This window comes from Lepisma saccharinum, chromosome 6 (genome assembly GCF_977018435.1).
Source record: "Lepisma saccharinum chromosome 6, izLepSacc3.1, whole genome shotgun sequence".
NCBI lineage: Eukaryota > Metazoa > Arthropoda > Insecta > Zygentoma > Lepismatidae > Lepisma > Lepisma saccharinum.
In genome coordinates this window covers 17,936,697-17,952,329 of record NC_139234.1, presented here as the reverse complement: position 1 = coordinate 17,952,329, position 15,633 = coordinate 17,936,697, and the positions used below count along the sequence as shown (strand labels likewise).

General features: G+C 37.2%; 1 protein-coding gene across 2 annotated transcripts in view; it reads right to left on the bottom strand.

Moving 5' to 3' along the window:
* The window catches only part of Spt6 (transcription elongation factor Spt6), a 71,441-nt gene that overhangs the window by 15,823 nt on the left and 39,985 nt on the right, over window positions 1–15,633 (bottom strand). For both annotated transcript variants that reach the window (XM_083123599.1, XM_083123600.1), the window contains exons 22-25: window positions 14,876–15,077; window positions 14,153–14,327; window positions 2,635–2,756; window positions 1,260–1,507 (exon numbers count right to left, since the gene is read on the bottom strand). In XM_083123599.1, the coding sequence (XP_082979725.1) occupies window positions 1,260–1,507; window positions 2,635–2,756; window positions 14,153–14,327; window positions 14,876–15,077 (747 nt within the window). The remainder of the gene's footprint in view (window positions 1–1,259; window positions 1,508–2,634; window positions 2,757–14,152; window positions 14,328–14,875; window positions 15,078–15,633) is intronic.

Below are 15,633 nucleotides of genomic sequence, written 5' to 3'. Positions count from 1 at the left end.
AAAAAAAGATGCTCATTTTGGCAAAAAAAAATAAATTCCATGTATTTCCCACATTTTCCAAGCAATTTTAAAATACATTTCCAGACCATTCTAACTGAAAAACTGCACTTGATATTAAAGAGAATCAAATTCATTCAACACTGTTCTACAAACAATAAACAAAAGCAAACTACAGTGGAAGCCCGATTTTACATTTTCCCAAATTATAAATTCAGTCTTCATGGTCTCAACAAAGTAAAATGTTTTAAAATTTTCCCACTTTCAGCTTGGTGCCTTGAAAAAATAAAATTAAGTTTCTCCTGTATATAATTCTCCCCTCAAGAAACTGGTTCAAGAAAAAGTGCAGAGTTCCCCTTAATTTTGCTGAATCATATTTCTTTAATTTTCCACATTTTCCAAGAGTTTGCAAAAGAAAATGCTGAACTGTTCAAACTACTGCCATTTGTTACTTCCAATTGATTGATTGATTTGGTGTTTCAAGTCCACTTTATTCACAGTAAGGCTAATCAGGGCTGGACCTACAGTTTAAAGTGGGCACCCACAAACTGGAACCCATTGATTACAAGGCGACGATGCTACCACTGCACCATCAGGGAGGCCCTTATTACTTCCAAGTTGGAACAATTAAAAAGAGGAACTCCAAAAGTTTATGTTAGATGCAATCGAAGTGAAATTGAAGCATGCAAATGTGCATGTGTGAAAAGTATGCGGTGAACACAAATGCAGGTGTTTCACACTTGAATTCCAAACAGCTAGAGGGAGGATGTGCACCCTGCAGGAGAAGGGCAGTGTATTTTGTGACTAGCCGAAATGCGGTCAATCAAGCAAGTGGCATGTTCTCAAGCAGAGGAAAGCAGAATTCTCCTATCAATGACATAATGCTGCATTACAACCAGCAATTTCGGAAGTTGAGCAGTTAAGTCACAAAAGAGGAAAAGCAAAAAATCCATGACTTTCAGAGAGCTGATGTTTCCTTTCTAACTAGTTCTTTCTTGTATTTTTGCAGTGGAAATGTGAAATCAAAGGCTCCAGTTGGAAGAAACATCATGCTCATAAGTATTTGGTTTGTTGCTTGTGTTAAGGGTTTACAAATGTGACAAACCCATATTTACCAGCAAGTATTTCAACCATCAAATTTTACACACACTAACTCCTTTAGATTTTTTCACATTGTAATGAAATTCATGAATTTTTCAGTCAATGCATGACTTTTTCATGTTTTCTCAATATCCAGTTCTGCCCTAATGTTTCAACCTTACCTCCAATCATTGTTCTTATCCAGGAGATCTGTGCTCTTGGAGGTACACTCGACAGAGAACCTCTCCACATCGATCTTCGTAATCCTGCAGTGAATGATCTGCCCTCGATGCACTCGGTCTTCAGGGTTGGTAACATGTTTATCCGACAGGTTCTTTATTGGAATGTAACCTGATATGCCGTTGTCTAACCGTAGCCTGATGCCTGTGGCTTGACCGGGGCATGAGCCTGCATCAAAGTGATTCCACACCTACAAATATATTATTTATTTATTTGTAGTGCTGGTAACAGCATGAGACAAAACATGGCAGTGTATTCCTAGAGTAGATACTGAATTACATCGTATTGAACTGACTGGTAACAATAACTTTCTTTCAAGAAATAGTATATACACATTATACATGCAATATATAGGAGAATTTTTAAAGTACTGATACAATTTTGTGTAATACATGAAATAGTAATACAAAATAAATATGTTCATTACAATATAAGTTTAGTTCACTTATTTTTTTTACCAACATATCGAGATAACTTGTGCCAGTGAGTGTGGGTTCTGCAAACATGAACAGACTGTGGACTTTGTTACTAAACTTCAGGACATCAAGGATAACATTTGAGATTTGAGATGGTGTTGTAATGTTTTACATAAAATAAAGGAACCCTAGGAGCATTGTTTTGAAATGGAAGGGTGGTCACATAACTTCCGGTACATCTTGCAGGTCCAGTGAGACACTCAGAAAACCCAGAAAATTCTCAGCTGCTATTGGTGGTTAATGCAAACCGATAATTTCCAATACAGTCTGCACTGGTACATGTATTAGTGCAGCCTTAGTCACAACTAATGATGATGAAATATAAGAAATCAATACAATTTATGAGAAATTGTCCTAAACTGGTTAACAATTTTTCATTATCAATAATATAGTTCATTCATATAAACTTTGTGGACAGCAATATCAGGATTTAGTATGTAACCTGCTAACTGCACATCTGACTAAGTTATATGCCAATAGCAATTGTGCTGTAAAAATTACATATCCTGTTCATAAGATGCATAGAAAGCTACGTGGGAAAATGTTGTGTAAAAAAAGGTTTTAGGGGTGATCTTTATTTTTTATTTTTTTTAAATGGTTTTAGTCTCAGGGTGATAGGTGCAGTTTTTTGTTTGTTAGAAGAGTTCTGCAACTTTCAATGATGTTTCTGGAGTGAATAAAATACACGTTTAAATAAAAATGCTGATTTATATTAAACGTGTTGTTTTGCGATACAGGTAAAAACTCTTTTCACTGGTGGATGTGTGGCCAATGCCGAGAATGCAGTTGTTATGTAAAAGAATATAGCAAGAAACGCACTGGAACATGAAACAACCATTACCTCCGACAGTTCGGGAAAGTCATTCTTGAGGCAGAAGGGACACTGCCAGAGACCTGTCTCATCATTCCTAACGGGATTGGCCTGGTCCAGCTGATCCCCTTGGGGTTTCCTATGCGTGACACCTGCAACATATTTGCATTTATGTGTAAAAGTGCTTCTTTTTCTTTTTCTTTTTAGTTAGAGTCAGTAACATTTTCAACTGAAGCCAATAACAATATTCTCACTGATTATTGCAGATACATATTGATACTTGAACACCAGCAAATTATAACACAACAGGGATGGAAAAATATGAAAAATTTATTATAAAATCAGCACTCTGTTGATATTGGCCAATATAAACATATACATGTTAGAGGGAATAAAAAATTCGGTTGATAATTAGTACTCACATCTTCTAAATAAGCATATACAGGGTGGCTACAAACAAGCAGAAATGAAATTCCCTGACTTTTCCAGGTTTTACAAAATTTACATTTTCCCCTGACAATTACAAACTAAACAAAATCGATGTTTTTGCAAATGGAAATAATAAACTCATACAGATCCACATATGGTTTTGTTAAGTACCAATATTATGTTCTATGAAATTGACTTAATTTCTCTATTCTCTATGATTTGAATTCAAACTGCAAAATAGTGAATTTGGAAAATTATTACAATTCACAAGCTACAGAAGGATTACAGAATTTTGTCATACGCAGTAAGATTAAAATAAAATACTTGATTATTTTTAAAGTTACGACTAAATGAGATAAGAGTGAAGAGAGATTGATTAAGAAATACAATTTGTAATTTATCAGTCTCCTTATACATTCTCGGTATTATATGTTGATATTTCCACTGAGGTTTGGAACCTTCTGCTTGCAAGAACCACGAGTGCAGACTCATTTTTCAATGCATAAAGCTACTTCTCTTTTCTCTGTAAAGCAAACAACTTAACTCTTGCATATAAGTGAAACAACTGAATCGAACAAAAATAAAGTGTCATATTCCTTACATTATTAATGGGATTTCTGCTTCAGTACAGTATATCCAAGTGAAGTACTGTGAAACTGACAACATGCAGTTATACCATTAATGCTGACGAAAAGGATATGTAGGTATTAGAAATTTAACACAAGGAATTTATAGAATTGCATTGTATAGGTACCAGATTTAGCTAACAACACATTAAAACAGGAAAACACTAATAATAAAAGCTTCTGAAAGTTCATATACGAGGGGCATCCTGAAAAAAGCTTCAATGGTGCCTATACGCAGCACTAGTGGTCAGAGAGCGACACACACAAATACAGGCAGGAAGAAGTGGCATGTAGCTGTAATCTGATACAGTTGCAATGCAGCCGTTTTAGGACAGTTCTAGGTTAAAGATTGCAGCTCTCACACAGTCTCCCACCGACTGCGATGTAGCCTACATTGCACGCTCAGAATTTGGCACAGGGCCACCAGCAATCGTGAGAGGTGTGCAGACCAGACGTCGTGAGTGATAGTATGGTCAGACGATGGTGCAGACAATTCACGGAAGGCCAATCGAAAGTGCACAACCCCATACAGCTGAGTACACACGGGCCCTTTGCATCACTTCAGGTGAGAGATCTTGGACCACTCCCTGAACAGCCCTGGCCTTGAATGTACCTACTTTCATCTCTCTGCTTAACTGAAGAGGTTTCTTGCAGGGCAAGAATTTGACAGCTACACTGCGGTAGAGATAGTTCCAGTCTTTGCTGTCAGACACCTATACCATGGACATACAAAATTTAGTGCCATGCTACGACAAATGCCAGAACAACGGTGGTGTTTATGCCGAAAATTAGGTTAGGACGCACTGTTACTAATGCAATAAATTACAACTGATATTCTCGCTTTATTTATACCTAATCGGCAGACTCTTTGATATTTTTTTTTCAAATTGGAGTATTTTCTTATTTTTTTTATTTTTTACTATACGGTGTTATTTTTCCAAAAATTCACATTTTCATTTTAGCGCATTTTCTGGCAAATATCTAAAATTATACTTTCATGGTGTTTTAAAACTATTGTTTCAAATTGTAAGTCACATGGCTTACGCCTCTTCGTGAGAGTTTGATATCTTGAAAGTTATTTTGGGAAAGTTATTTTCCATACCTCTTTTTTAATTTTAAGGTAAGAATTTTAGATAATGGAATTTTCCCCGTATAAACTGAAGGGTGAATAATGACCATAAGTGGCGACGCACCCAAAAAATTAAAATCATCAATCTCACGTGACAGATAACGATATATTATGGCACCAAAAATTGGCATTATCTTTTTTTGACTTGTTAGTGTTACGTTTCCCAAAATTCGCGTTTTTGTTTTAGAACATTTATCTGCCAGATATACCGAAACTTAATACTCCATTGTGCTTTTGAACTAGTATTTTAAATTGTAGGTCACATGTTCTACGTATTTTCGTGACAGTTTGATATGTTGGAACAGATTTTTGAGGAAGTAAAAGTAAAGTGGTCCCCTGCACTTTTCCATGAAGGTGTATAGGGGTGTGGAGTTAGGGTCCCACACTTTCTTGATCACGGCCGAAGGTGGGGGTGATGTGATCAGCACCACGCTCGTGACTACATTTATCCCTCAAAGTTTCCTCAAGGTACCAGCTTCATATGATGCTGGGTGGGTGTCGGAGCAGTTTGAATAGGTGGAAAACATCCCGGTTCTCCCCTGCAGGGGATCGACCCCGGGTCTCTTGCATAGTAGTCAGATGTCCTAACGACTGAGCTCCATTATTATTCGCTCGACAAATGCCGATGGTGTGCACTTAGCTTGGTAATTCAAAACATATCTCGTGCGACAAATACGAAGATGTGGCTCTCGTGTGACGGTAGATACGAGCTCTATCTCCTGTTAGAACCCTGCCACTTTGCTCTGTGATGCAAATGGTTTCGATAAAAGTTGAAATAATCGTGGGAAATACATGATTTAATGTGGCTGTCGGAATTATTTCATGTACATATAAGCATAACTCTATAGTTTACTCTTGAGTAAAATGTTGGAAAACTTGCATGTTCTATGTACATAAACATGGCCTAGAAAAGACAAGAATGTTGGATTTCATGAAATTTTTCGTTGTTTTAGGACATTTCTTTAACACAATCACTAAAAAAAGCCAACAATTCGCATTTTATGCCAAATTCGCATTATTTCGATATTTCGAACAGGCGAAAAATGTGTCCAGACATCACTGCACATTCCTAAACATAACTTCGCAGCAATTACCATTTTTCACGGTTTTGGCGTTTGCGAAAAATCAATGTCCCTACTAATCGGAAATTACTTTCTGGCCACCCCTCGTATAAATCAGTAGATGGAAAGTGAAAATTTAGCAGGGCTGGCAGAGAAAAGTCAATTCTTGAAGAAAGTGATTTGGTTTTATGATTGAATGATTCGAGTAAATATGATATTAAAATATTTACGTATTTATTATTAGTATTTTATTTCATAATATTGGAACATTAACTTTACTCAGTGAGAGATTAATGACCATCTCTCATGAGTTTAAACAGACAGGACAGAGAGTGGTGTTAATTTAATTGCAATACTAGTGTTGCAGTAAATTTGAGGTTGCGAGCATGCCCTTGCCAATTTTTATAGCTTTCACCAATGCAGATTTATGTTTCACTTTTTCGTTATAGTATTCAATATATATCCCGTTTGGTTGGATTCTTCTTGATATCTAAAAATAGTGCAATGTCATTGTAAATGTACGTTAACTTGTGCGAAACCAGTAATACGTCAGGATGATGAAAGAAAACCTTCGTAAGCACTGCTACATTAAATAAGGTGAAGTGAGCCAGAAGAGTAATAAAATTCCGGCAGCATACTTTCAGTCTAAAGCTCTTCTTGTTTATGCATGCAATTTTTGTTGGATGTTGCAGTCGATGAAATTTCTGTCGCATGTTGTAGTGAGATACTTTGTCAGGTGGCGATATTCGACAAAAATAGTATGTATCAATAGAACCTATTCTTTTCTATGTTCCTTCAGTTTGCCCAACAAATGCCTTACTATAGGATGGCGCCACCCACTCTTATCCCCTCCATCTGTTGACAAGTCCCCTTACTACTCCCATACGGACAAGAAAAAATGATAATTCAATGTATTTTCCACGTAATATTTAGAGGCTAAACTAAACCTTTACTCTTCCGATGATACCATATGGTATCATCAGAGTAAGGTCGTACTGGCCCAATGATACCGTATGGTATCATCATGCTGATTACGAAATGAATGTGCTTTTTGGACCTTCGTACTCTTATGTTTGGGTGGAAACTCTGACAGGTCTGGAGCAAGCCAGGGAAATTCATATTGATGTCCAACCTCGCCCCCTCTCCGCAACATATCAATGCCACATTTCCGAAAAGAGTTTCACATTTTGGCTCATTATTCAACTTGTATGGCACCCAGGAACATGAAACATGTTTCAATCATATCTCTTTGGAAACGTCCATTCCTTGAAGAGAATACTAAGGTTTGCGCCTTCTCCCCAAAATAGCGGGAGAAGAGGGGGCAAAGTCCAGATTCTTATTTTTTTCCATTGAAATTTTTTTCCATTGAAATTCGGAGGTCCAAACCCCCCCTTCCTCGGTTCGGCGTTCTGAGTTCTACACGGTTGCATGCTATGATGTTTTAGCTGCAAAACAAAACTTATCCGAAGTAGATTGCTCACATAGTGGCCGAGTTATAACAATTTTCCTCCAAAAATGCAAATTACCTATTTTTCGTAAAATAATAATCACATTTTGGCTTATTATTCAACTTGTATGGCACACAAGAACTTGAAATATGTTTCATTCTCTTGAGAAATGTCCATTCTTTGAAAAGAATACTAAAGTTCGCGACCTCTCCCCAAAATAGCGTGGCAAGAAGGGGCAAACTAAAGATTTTTACGTTTTTTTTTCCATTGAAATTCGTGGGTCGTGCCCCCAAGCCCCCTTCCTCGGTCCGGCGTTCTGAATTGTGCACAGTAGCATGCTCTGATATTTTAGCTGAAAAACAAAACTTATCCGAAGTAGTTTGCTCCCATAGTGCCCGAGTTATAACAATTTTCCTCCAAAATTGCAAATTACCTATTTTTCGTAAAAAAAAAATAAAAAAAAAAATAAATCACATTTTGGCTTATTATTCAACTTGTATGGCACCTAAGAACATGAAATATGTTTCATTCTCTTGAGAAATGTCCATTCTTTAAAAAGAATACTAAAGTTCTTGCCTTCTCTCCAAAATAGCGGGAGAAGAGGGGGCAAACACCAAATTTTTGTTTTTTTCCATTGAGATTGGGGGACGTGCCCCCCCACCCCAATGTCCCCCTTCCTCGGTCCGGCGATCTGAATTGTACACGGTTACATGCGCTGATGTTTTATCTGCAAAACAAAAGTTATCCGAAGTAGATTGCTCCCATAGTGCCCGAGTTATAACAATTTTCCTCCAAAGAGTGTTCGAATTTAAAATTCCCGCCGAGAAGCCCAGGCAAGAAAAATTTGTCCCTCTCTCTCTCCCCCTGCCATCACTGGTTTCTGGCGCCGTGGTTGTGATGCCATAGAAAAGTTAGTTCTATAATGTTGCGCATAAAAGGGGCCTAAAAGTTGAGGCCGAAACGAGATTTCCTGTTCCCGTGCAGAGTTCCATAACAGTATCTAAATAAAATAATAAAAAATCAATGAAGACGAAATTCCCTGACATTTCCCTGACTTTTTTTGACACCTCAAATTCCCTGACTTTTCCCGGTTTTCCAGGTCTGTCGCCACCCTGATATACCACTTTATCAAGAACATTACTGATCAATATATCTATAAATAGTCTATAATTTAGTGCAAAATTCTGCCACTTTGTTATCATTTTTATGGATATAAATAATGGTTAAACCAATCTCATTTTGAATTGACAACCATACCAAACCAATACTTTCTTACAGATTCCCATGATACCGATATCAATGAATGAACATTGATTTTGAAAAAAATATTAACATGAAAGTATTCCACTGAAACTATACCACATCAGCCTACAAGAGTTTTCCCCTAAAATATTCAAATTATTACATAAGAGATAAGTGGAATAAAATAGCTATAATTTAATTATGAAAATTACTTTTGTCACACAGCACTGGTACGATATTCAAGAAAATAAACATTTTGCGTAGTTTACAGGACAATTAGACTGCAGAAGTGTCTTGTAGCATTTCTGTGGACACCACAAGATACCCAGAGTCTGGTACTTTCCGATATCAATACATCAGCAGAAGTATCGTCTCAGCCCAAATATAAACATTATCATTTATATCCTCTGTTGTATTTAGTGCTTGTGTGACTTACTCACATTGAATAAGTTAGTATACAATAAAATGTAGATACTTAAAGGTACTTACGATAGTGAGTATTGATTTTAACGAAAACTTAAGTTTCAGGATTCCACTGATCCCTTCATCAGAATATGGTTTCTCAAAGAATGTAGGAAGACGGAGGTGGTCCTGAGTTTCTTAAAATGGGGCTTTCAACCCCTAAGTGCAAAAGGGGAGGAGCAGAAAAAGAGATGCAAATGTGTATGGTGAATAGCTGTATTAGGGAGGCTTACTCCACAGTAAACCGGCTTAACAAAGAGTGTTTAAATTTACATTTGGAGCTTAGCGCCATCATGGACGGAGTGACTTGGATGAGAATCGAAGAAAGGCACCATACGTATGTAGAGGTAGCTAAAAGTAAACACCAAACCATTATACAGAACAAGCTAACTATGATTTGACAGAAAGAACGTAAAAACAAGAAACATAACGAAAATAGGGTAGTTAACGGGAAGGGGGAAGACAACATATTAAACCTAACTAATTTAATTTTACCTAAAGACCTAAAGGAAATCTTGGAGAAACGACAAAAATTTGCCATTGGGAATCAAAAAATCTCCAAAGAAGATTTCACAGTAGCAGCCGAGGGAATAGGGATGATAGAGAAGACAAAAGTGAGGCTAAATATAAAATACGGTAAAAATCTGATATTCCACGGACACCTATAACTTCGTTTTGTCAATTTTTGACGTTTGTACTTACCTATCTGCTTCGCGGAACATTCTTTAAGGTGTATTCACGTTTCTCGTCCCGGAATCGGTGGGAAATTTAAAGAAACAAATTATTTTCGTTTGAAATTTTTGAGTCCAAATTTCCCACCGATTCCAGGCTCCGCCCCTGGGGTAATTGACCTACCACCCCCAACTGCTAATGCGGCAGCGCCTCCGATTGGCTACGCTCCACTTCGGCTCCCCGGCTTTCTCTATAGATTCCCGTTAAAGGCGTGTTAGAAATTGGCCGGAGTCACCTGCCCCCAAATGAGCCCCAAACTTTTAAATTTGAAGAAATCCATTACATCACACAAAACACCTTCCAGATGTTAGACAATGCTACAGGAACTTATTACCGTAAGTAGTTTCTTCTGTAAAAATGAAGAAATCTGTCGGGGGAATATCAGATTAGTACCTAAAATACATGATATTATTGAAAACCAGATTAGAAGAGATATGAAAGGGAAAAATGAGGAGAGAACATACATAAAGAATATAAAAAGAAATTAGGCAATGTTAAAACCTGGGTTAAACAAAATAATGTTTTCCTAATTAGGTCTGACAAAGAAAATAAAATGGTAGTTATTGATCGGAACGAATACAGAAAGAAATGAAAGAATGATTCTGTAACAACGATTTCGAGGTAGTGAGAGAGAGACCCATGCAAGATAAGAAGGGAAACCAAGAAAAGGAATTGAAACCAGTAAAACGCAAGCCAGAATTGAGAAAAAGAAATCGATCGAAGGATATAAGAAAGGGGAGATACCGATCGCTTTTGGAATATCTAAAACCCATAAAGCAGGCATTCCATTAAGACCAATTATCCCCATGTACTCCCACCCAGGGTATAACTTGGCTAAAACTCTGGTAACCAAGATTAGAGAAATAAGATGTAACACCGAATATAGTGTTAATAATTCGCTGGAAGTAAATGAAGCGATTGAAAAACTCGAAATTAATGAAGATAAAATAATGAGCTTCGATGTCGTAAACCTTTACCCCAGTGTCCCTAGGGACAAGGCCGCTGATTGCTTTTTTAGGTGACTCAGGGAGAACGGAGTCGACATCGTCGTGGCATGCGAGTATTTGAGATGGATCAATTTATGCACTAGGTACAACTGTTTTAGTTTCAATAAAGGGGTATACAGACAGAAGGAGGGACTAGGAATGGATAACCCAATTTCCGGGATAGCATCGTGGACTTTTATGCATTACCTCGAGAAAGCAGCCTTTGAACAAGTGGGGGGAAACGTCAAATACTCCGGAAGATACATCGATGATATTTTGGTAATCGGGGGAAATACAGATCTTACAAAAATGTTTGAGTTGCTGGGAGAACAAGAGGACAGAATTAAATTCACCAAAGAAGAAACAGTAGGAAATGAAATGGGATTTTTGGATTTGAAGATTATTAAAACGAGAACGAAAATTAAGACAGGGGTATTTCATAAAACCTTAGCTGGAGATATGTTTATCCACAATAAAGCATGCTAGAAGGATTAAAAATAACGTGTTCCTCAACTTTTTATAAGGTTTATAAGGTTTATAAGATTGTGCAACCATAAGATCGAAAAGAATAAGGAAGAAGAATGGATTTACAATGTGGGAAAAAAGAACAGATATAAGGAGAATGACTTAAATAGGATTCGTAGAGAAGCCCACAAAATATGTGGAAAAGACAGGGAAAATAAGGATAAGGATTGGAAGGGGGAGAAGAAAGAGAATGGAATCGATGGAGAAGAAAAGAAGTATAAGTACATAGGTATCCCTTATTTCAACGGAGTATCCGAAAAGATAGAGTGGTTGAAGAATATGGTATCAAATGGGGGATGAGGGCTCCGCGTACTGTAGAGAGGTATTTCACGGGATATAAGAAAGCCAGTAAGGAAAAGGAGAATGAAGAAGAGGATAAAAAAGGGGTTTATAGTATCAAGTGTATTTGCAATAAAGAGTACATAGGGCAAACCGGCAAAGTATGAAAACCCGATGGGGTGAACATGATAAAGATATTCAGGAAGGGATACCAAGAACAGGGTTATCGGAACATATACGAGGTCTAACAATTAAGTAATGAGACCGATTTTATATTGTCCCACATGTGCATTCTATCTCTGAAGTAACGCGCGTTCCTGATGTAGTGTGGTCCATAATCTACAACCTGGCAACACCTCATGAACTTGCGATAGGCATGCTGGGAATTATGCCACCATGTCGTGAAGGAGGTGCAAGGGTGTCGTCACGTAATAGCTATGGAGCAGCGAGTGAACATCAAGTTTCATGAAGGACATTCTGAAAACTGCTTGCGAGAATAAACATTTCTTGAATTCTATTGTTGTGGAGGAAAAAACAGAGTATTTTTACTACGGTCCTTGTACGAACTAACAAATCGCTCAATGGAAGTCGCTAAATTTACGAAGAGGCAAGAAAATGCAGCTCCCAAAGCCAAGGGTGAAGACAATGTTGTGATTTTTAATGATAGCAAACACGTTATTCATAATGAAATTGTTCCAGAGTGTGAAAGTGTAATTGGTTGTTACTATCGTAGTGCTCGGAATGATTATGGAAAACAACTGGCCTTATCAGACCTCAGTATCCTGAACCAGGCACTTGGTTCCTGCTCCACGATAATGAACGGTCCGACAGAGCAGTGGTCGTCTATACATTCCTAGTCCAAAAACAAGTGAATGTGTTGAATCATCGTCTTTACTCCCCAGATTTATCCCCCTGTGATTATTTCTCATTCCCGAGAGTGAAGCTGCTGCTGAAATTACGCACCTTTGATGAACACAGGACCAGCCAACAGGTTGTGACGTCCAATCTTCAAGTCATACCACATGAAGACTTGCAGATGACATATCAATGGTTGGCTAACCTTGCCAATTGCTGTATTGATGCAGGAGGGGTGTACTTTTAGTAATAAACAAGCAATGTTCAATTATTTTGTTTCTTTTTCACAATAAGAACATGAAATTAAGAAACGAGAGATTGTCAGGATTGATAACAAACTGATAAGTTGGAATGTTTACGAAGCAGCATCCATCTGCAAAGATAGGAGTAATAAGCTAAATAGGGAAGATGGGAACATAGACGAACTATGGATCAAGATGTTTAAGCCATGGGGATCAACTAAAGAAAAGATCGGTTTCTGGGTCTCTCCGACCGTGATTAGCGTGGCCCAAGAGATTAAAGAATTCAAACTTGATATGACGTAGCTCACCGAATACAGAAGAGGAAAGGTAGGGGGCGGACACATCAACCGAAGGACTTCTGGCATTCTACGGTGCCAGTTCGTTGCACAACTCACCAACGTGCACATCTAAGTGGGACTTTTAACGTGTTGTGTGTTAAGCCTTGTGCTCAAATGGCTTTTTAGATCAGTTCTTTGCAGTTGGGAACATGGCAGTTTTACGTATGTGGGGTCAGACGACCAAATGTTCCTTTCTATTCTTTTCTACCCTGCCTCACCATAAATTCCTAAGTCCGTATCGGCTAAGGTGTAGTTACACTGGCCTAGTGTGGTAACCTGATAAAGGGATCAGTGGAATCCTGAAACGTAGTTTTCGTTAAAATTAATACTCACTATCGTAAGTACCTTTAAGTATCTACATTTTATTGTATACTAACTTATATCCTCTGGTACTGTAAAGTAAACATCTAAATATGCAGTTCCTCTTCCAAAACAGAAGCCACTGCAGTCAGATTGAATTCTATAATCACAGAGATTAATGGAACCATTCATGTTACATTGCCTCAATAGAATATCAGATATTGGTAACTGTTATAATAAATATTGCTGATAATATTAGATACAAAATTTCCAACTCTCAACACATACCAAGGACAAAACCACATGAATTCCAGTATCCATTTATTGAGAAAAAACAAAAATTACGAAACAATAATACATGAATTCATTCATTCGCATGTCACAAACATATTCAAATCTGAGAGGAAGTCACAACACATACCTTGTTTAGACCTCCAAATTTCATACTAACCTTATCCTTCTTTAGGGAGCAATCGACCGTTACTTGCAGCTAACTCGGAATCATTCTGTGTGGCATGAGTGATCAAGTGGTATAACTAATGTTAAACCTTTCGACGTTTCATTCTTTCTACCATCCCTGAAGAAGGATCGAGGTTGATCCAAAAATTTGCAGGACAAAACAAGATACCTGTTACAACTTTGACTCAATTTTAATAAATATATTGTACCATCAACCCAAGCGATCTAGTGAACTAGCCTGAAATTATGTGATGTGATATAAATATTTTCCCGCTTTTGAACAAAGATGTACTGTGGATACCTTGTGAGGTGAAACCTAGGCCAAATTAAATAGCAGACTGTGAATGGTGAGAAGCAATTATATATTTTTCCAAGTAACTTGGAATTGTTATTTTATATAAAGAAGCAACTTAAGTACCAAATGAGAAGACTTACCAATAACAGTGGCCATAATCAGTTTCCCAATGTAGAATGTTTCAGGAGTTTCCTTTGTGAGCATGTTGAAGAGATCCTCTGGGTTGGGAGACACATAGGAGCTTCGAAGATCTTTGTATCTGTGGTTCAGCTCAGCCCTGATGTCATACAGCGTGATGCTTTTGTTGCCGAAACCCTGTGAATCAAAGAAGGAAAAATAAAATGCACGTAAATACAGTGAAACTAAAAATTTGCTAAAATTATGGTTCCACTTGGTGATATGAAGCAGAAAATTTATGATTTCCATGTATTCATCATTATTTCTTTGAACTGATACTGCTTTCAATATTTAATAGATTCTGATATACATGATTGCTTAATTGAAATGGGGTGCCATTTTTCAGCTAAATTGGTGACACTACACATTTCTTAAATAAATAAATCAATCTTTTTTCTGACAGCGTGACATAACACACAAGACTTCTCACGAACCACATTCACATAAAGGGTTAACCGCAGATCCATTGATCTTGGGAAAAAAAGGGGTGCAGTAATTACAGTGGAACCAATTTTACATTTGTACATTTTACATTTTCCTACATTACACATTCAATCCTCATATTCAAATAGAGAAAAGTTCATACAATTTTCCAGGATTTTTCAATTTCCTGCATTTTAATTTTTTAACCCCAGTCCCCTGAGAAAAGTAAAATGAAGGTCCAACTGTATTTTCAACTGAATTACCTGTCTCTCCAATTCTTCTGCAAAAGCATCCAGATCAAGATCCTTGAGTCGCTCTGGAGATTCCAGGATTTCCTCCAGAGCCCCTGCAGGGTTAGCATCCTCATCGTCATACTCCAGGGCATCCACAGCCATCTTACGTGCCCACTCATAGGTTTCAGGGTGAACACGGGATCCATCCAGCACTTCCACATAAGCCTCCGTACTGGAAGGAGAAAAAAATAACTTACACAAAATGCTACAATACTACTACTCCAACATTAAAAAAAAATAATAAAATAGTAGTTGTAAAAATGATACTGGAGGCAAAAAATAATATATTTTAATCATTTAAAATTTAAAAAACACACTCTTCAATGGTTCTTATGTTAAATTTTACAGGGTTTCCACTCATTTTGCAAAACCAAATATCCTGACATTTCTAGGCATTTTTAAATAACTTTCTAGATCACTGTAGAAGACTTAAAATACTAAATCTTCAAACTCAGCTTGTTAATGAAAATCATGAAGTATATTCAACATTGTTGAAACTAGCTAATGAAAAAAATTATTACAAAAATATTCCCAAAACAGAAACCCCTTGCGCTTTCAGTTTCCAATCCTGGAGCAAAGAAAACATTTAATTTATCGAACTTTTCAAGGTTTTTCAAGATTCCTAAGTCAGTCAGTGGGAACCTTGTTTTAGGTAGCATTAGGACAGATTAATTAGCACTGTATCAGCAAATAAAGGGACACCAATACATTGCATCACACCCTGAAGG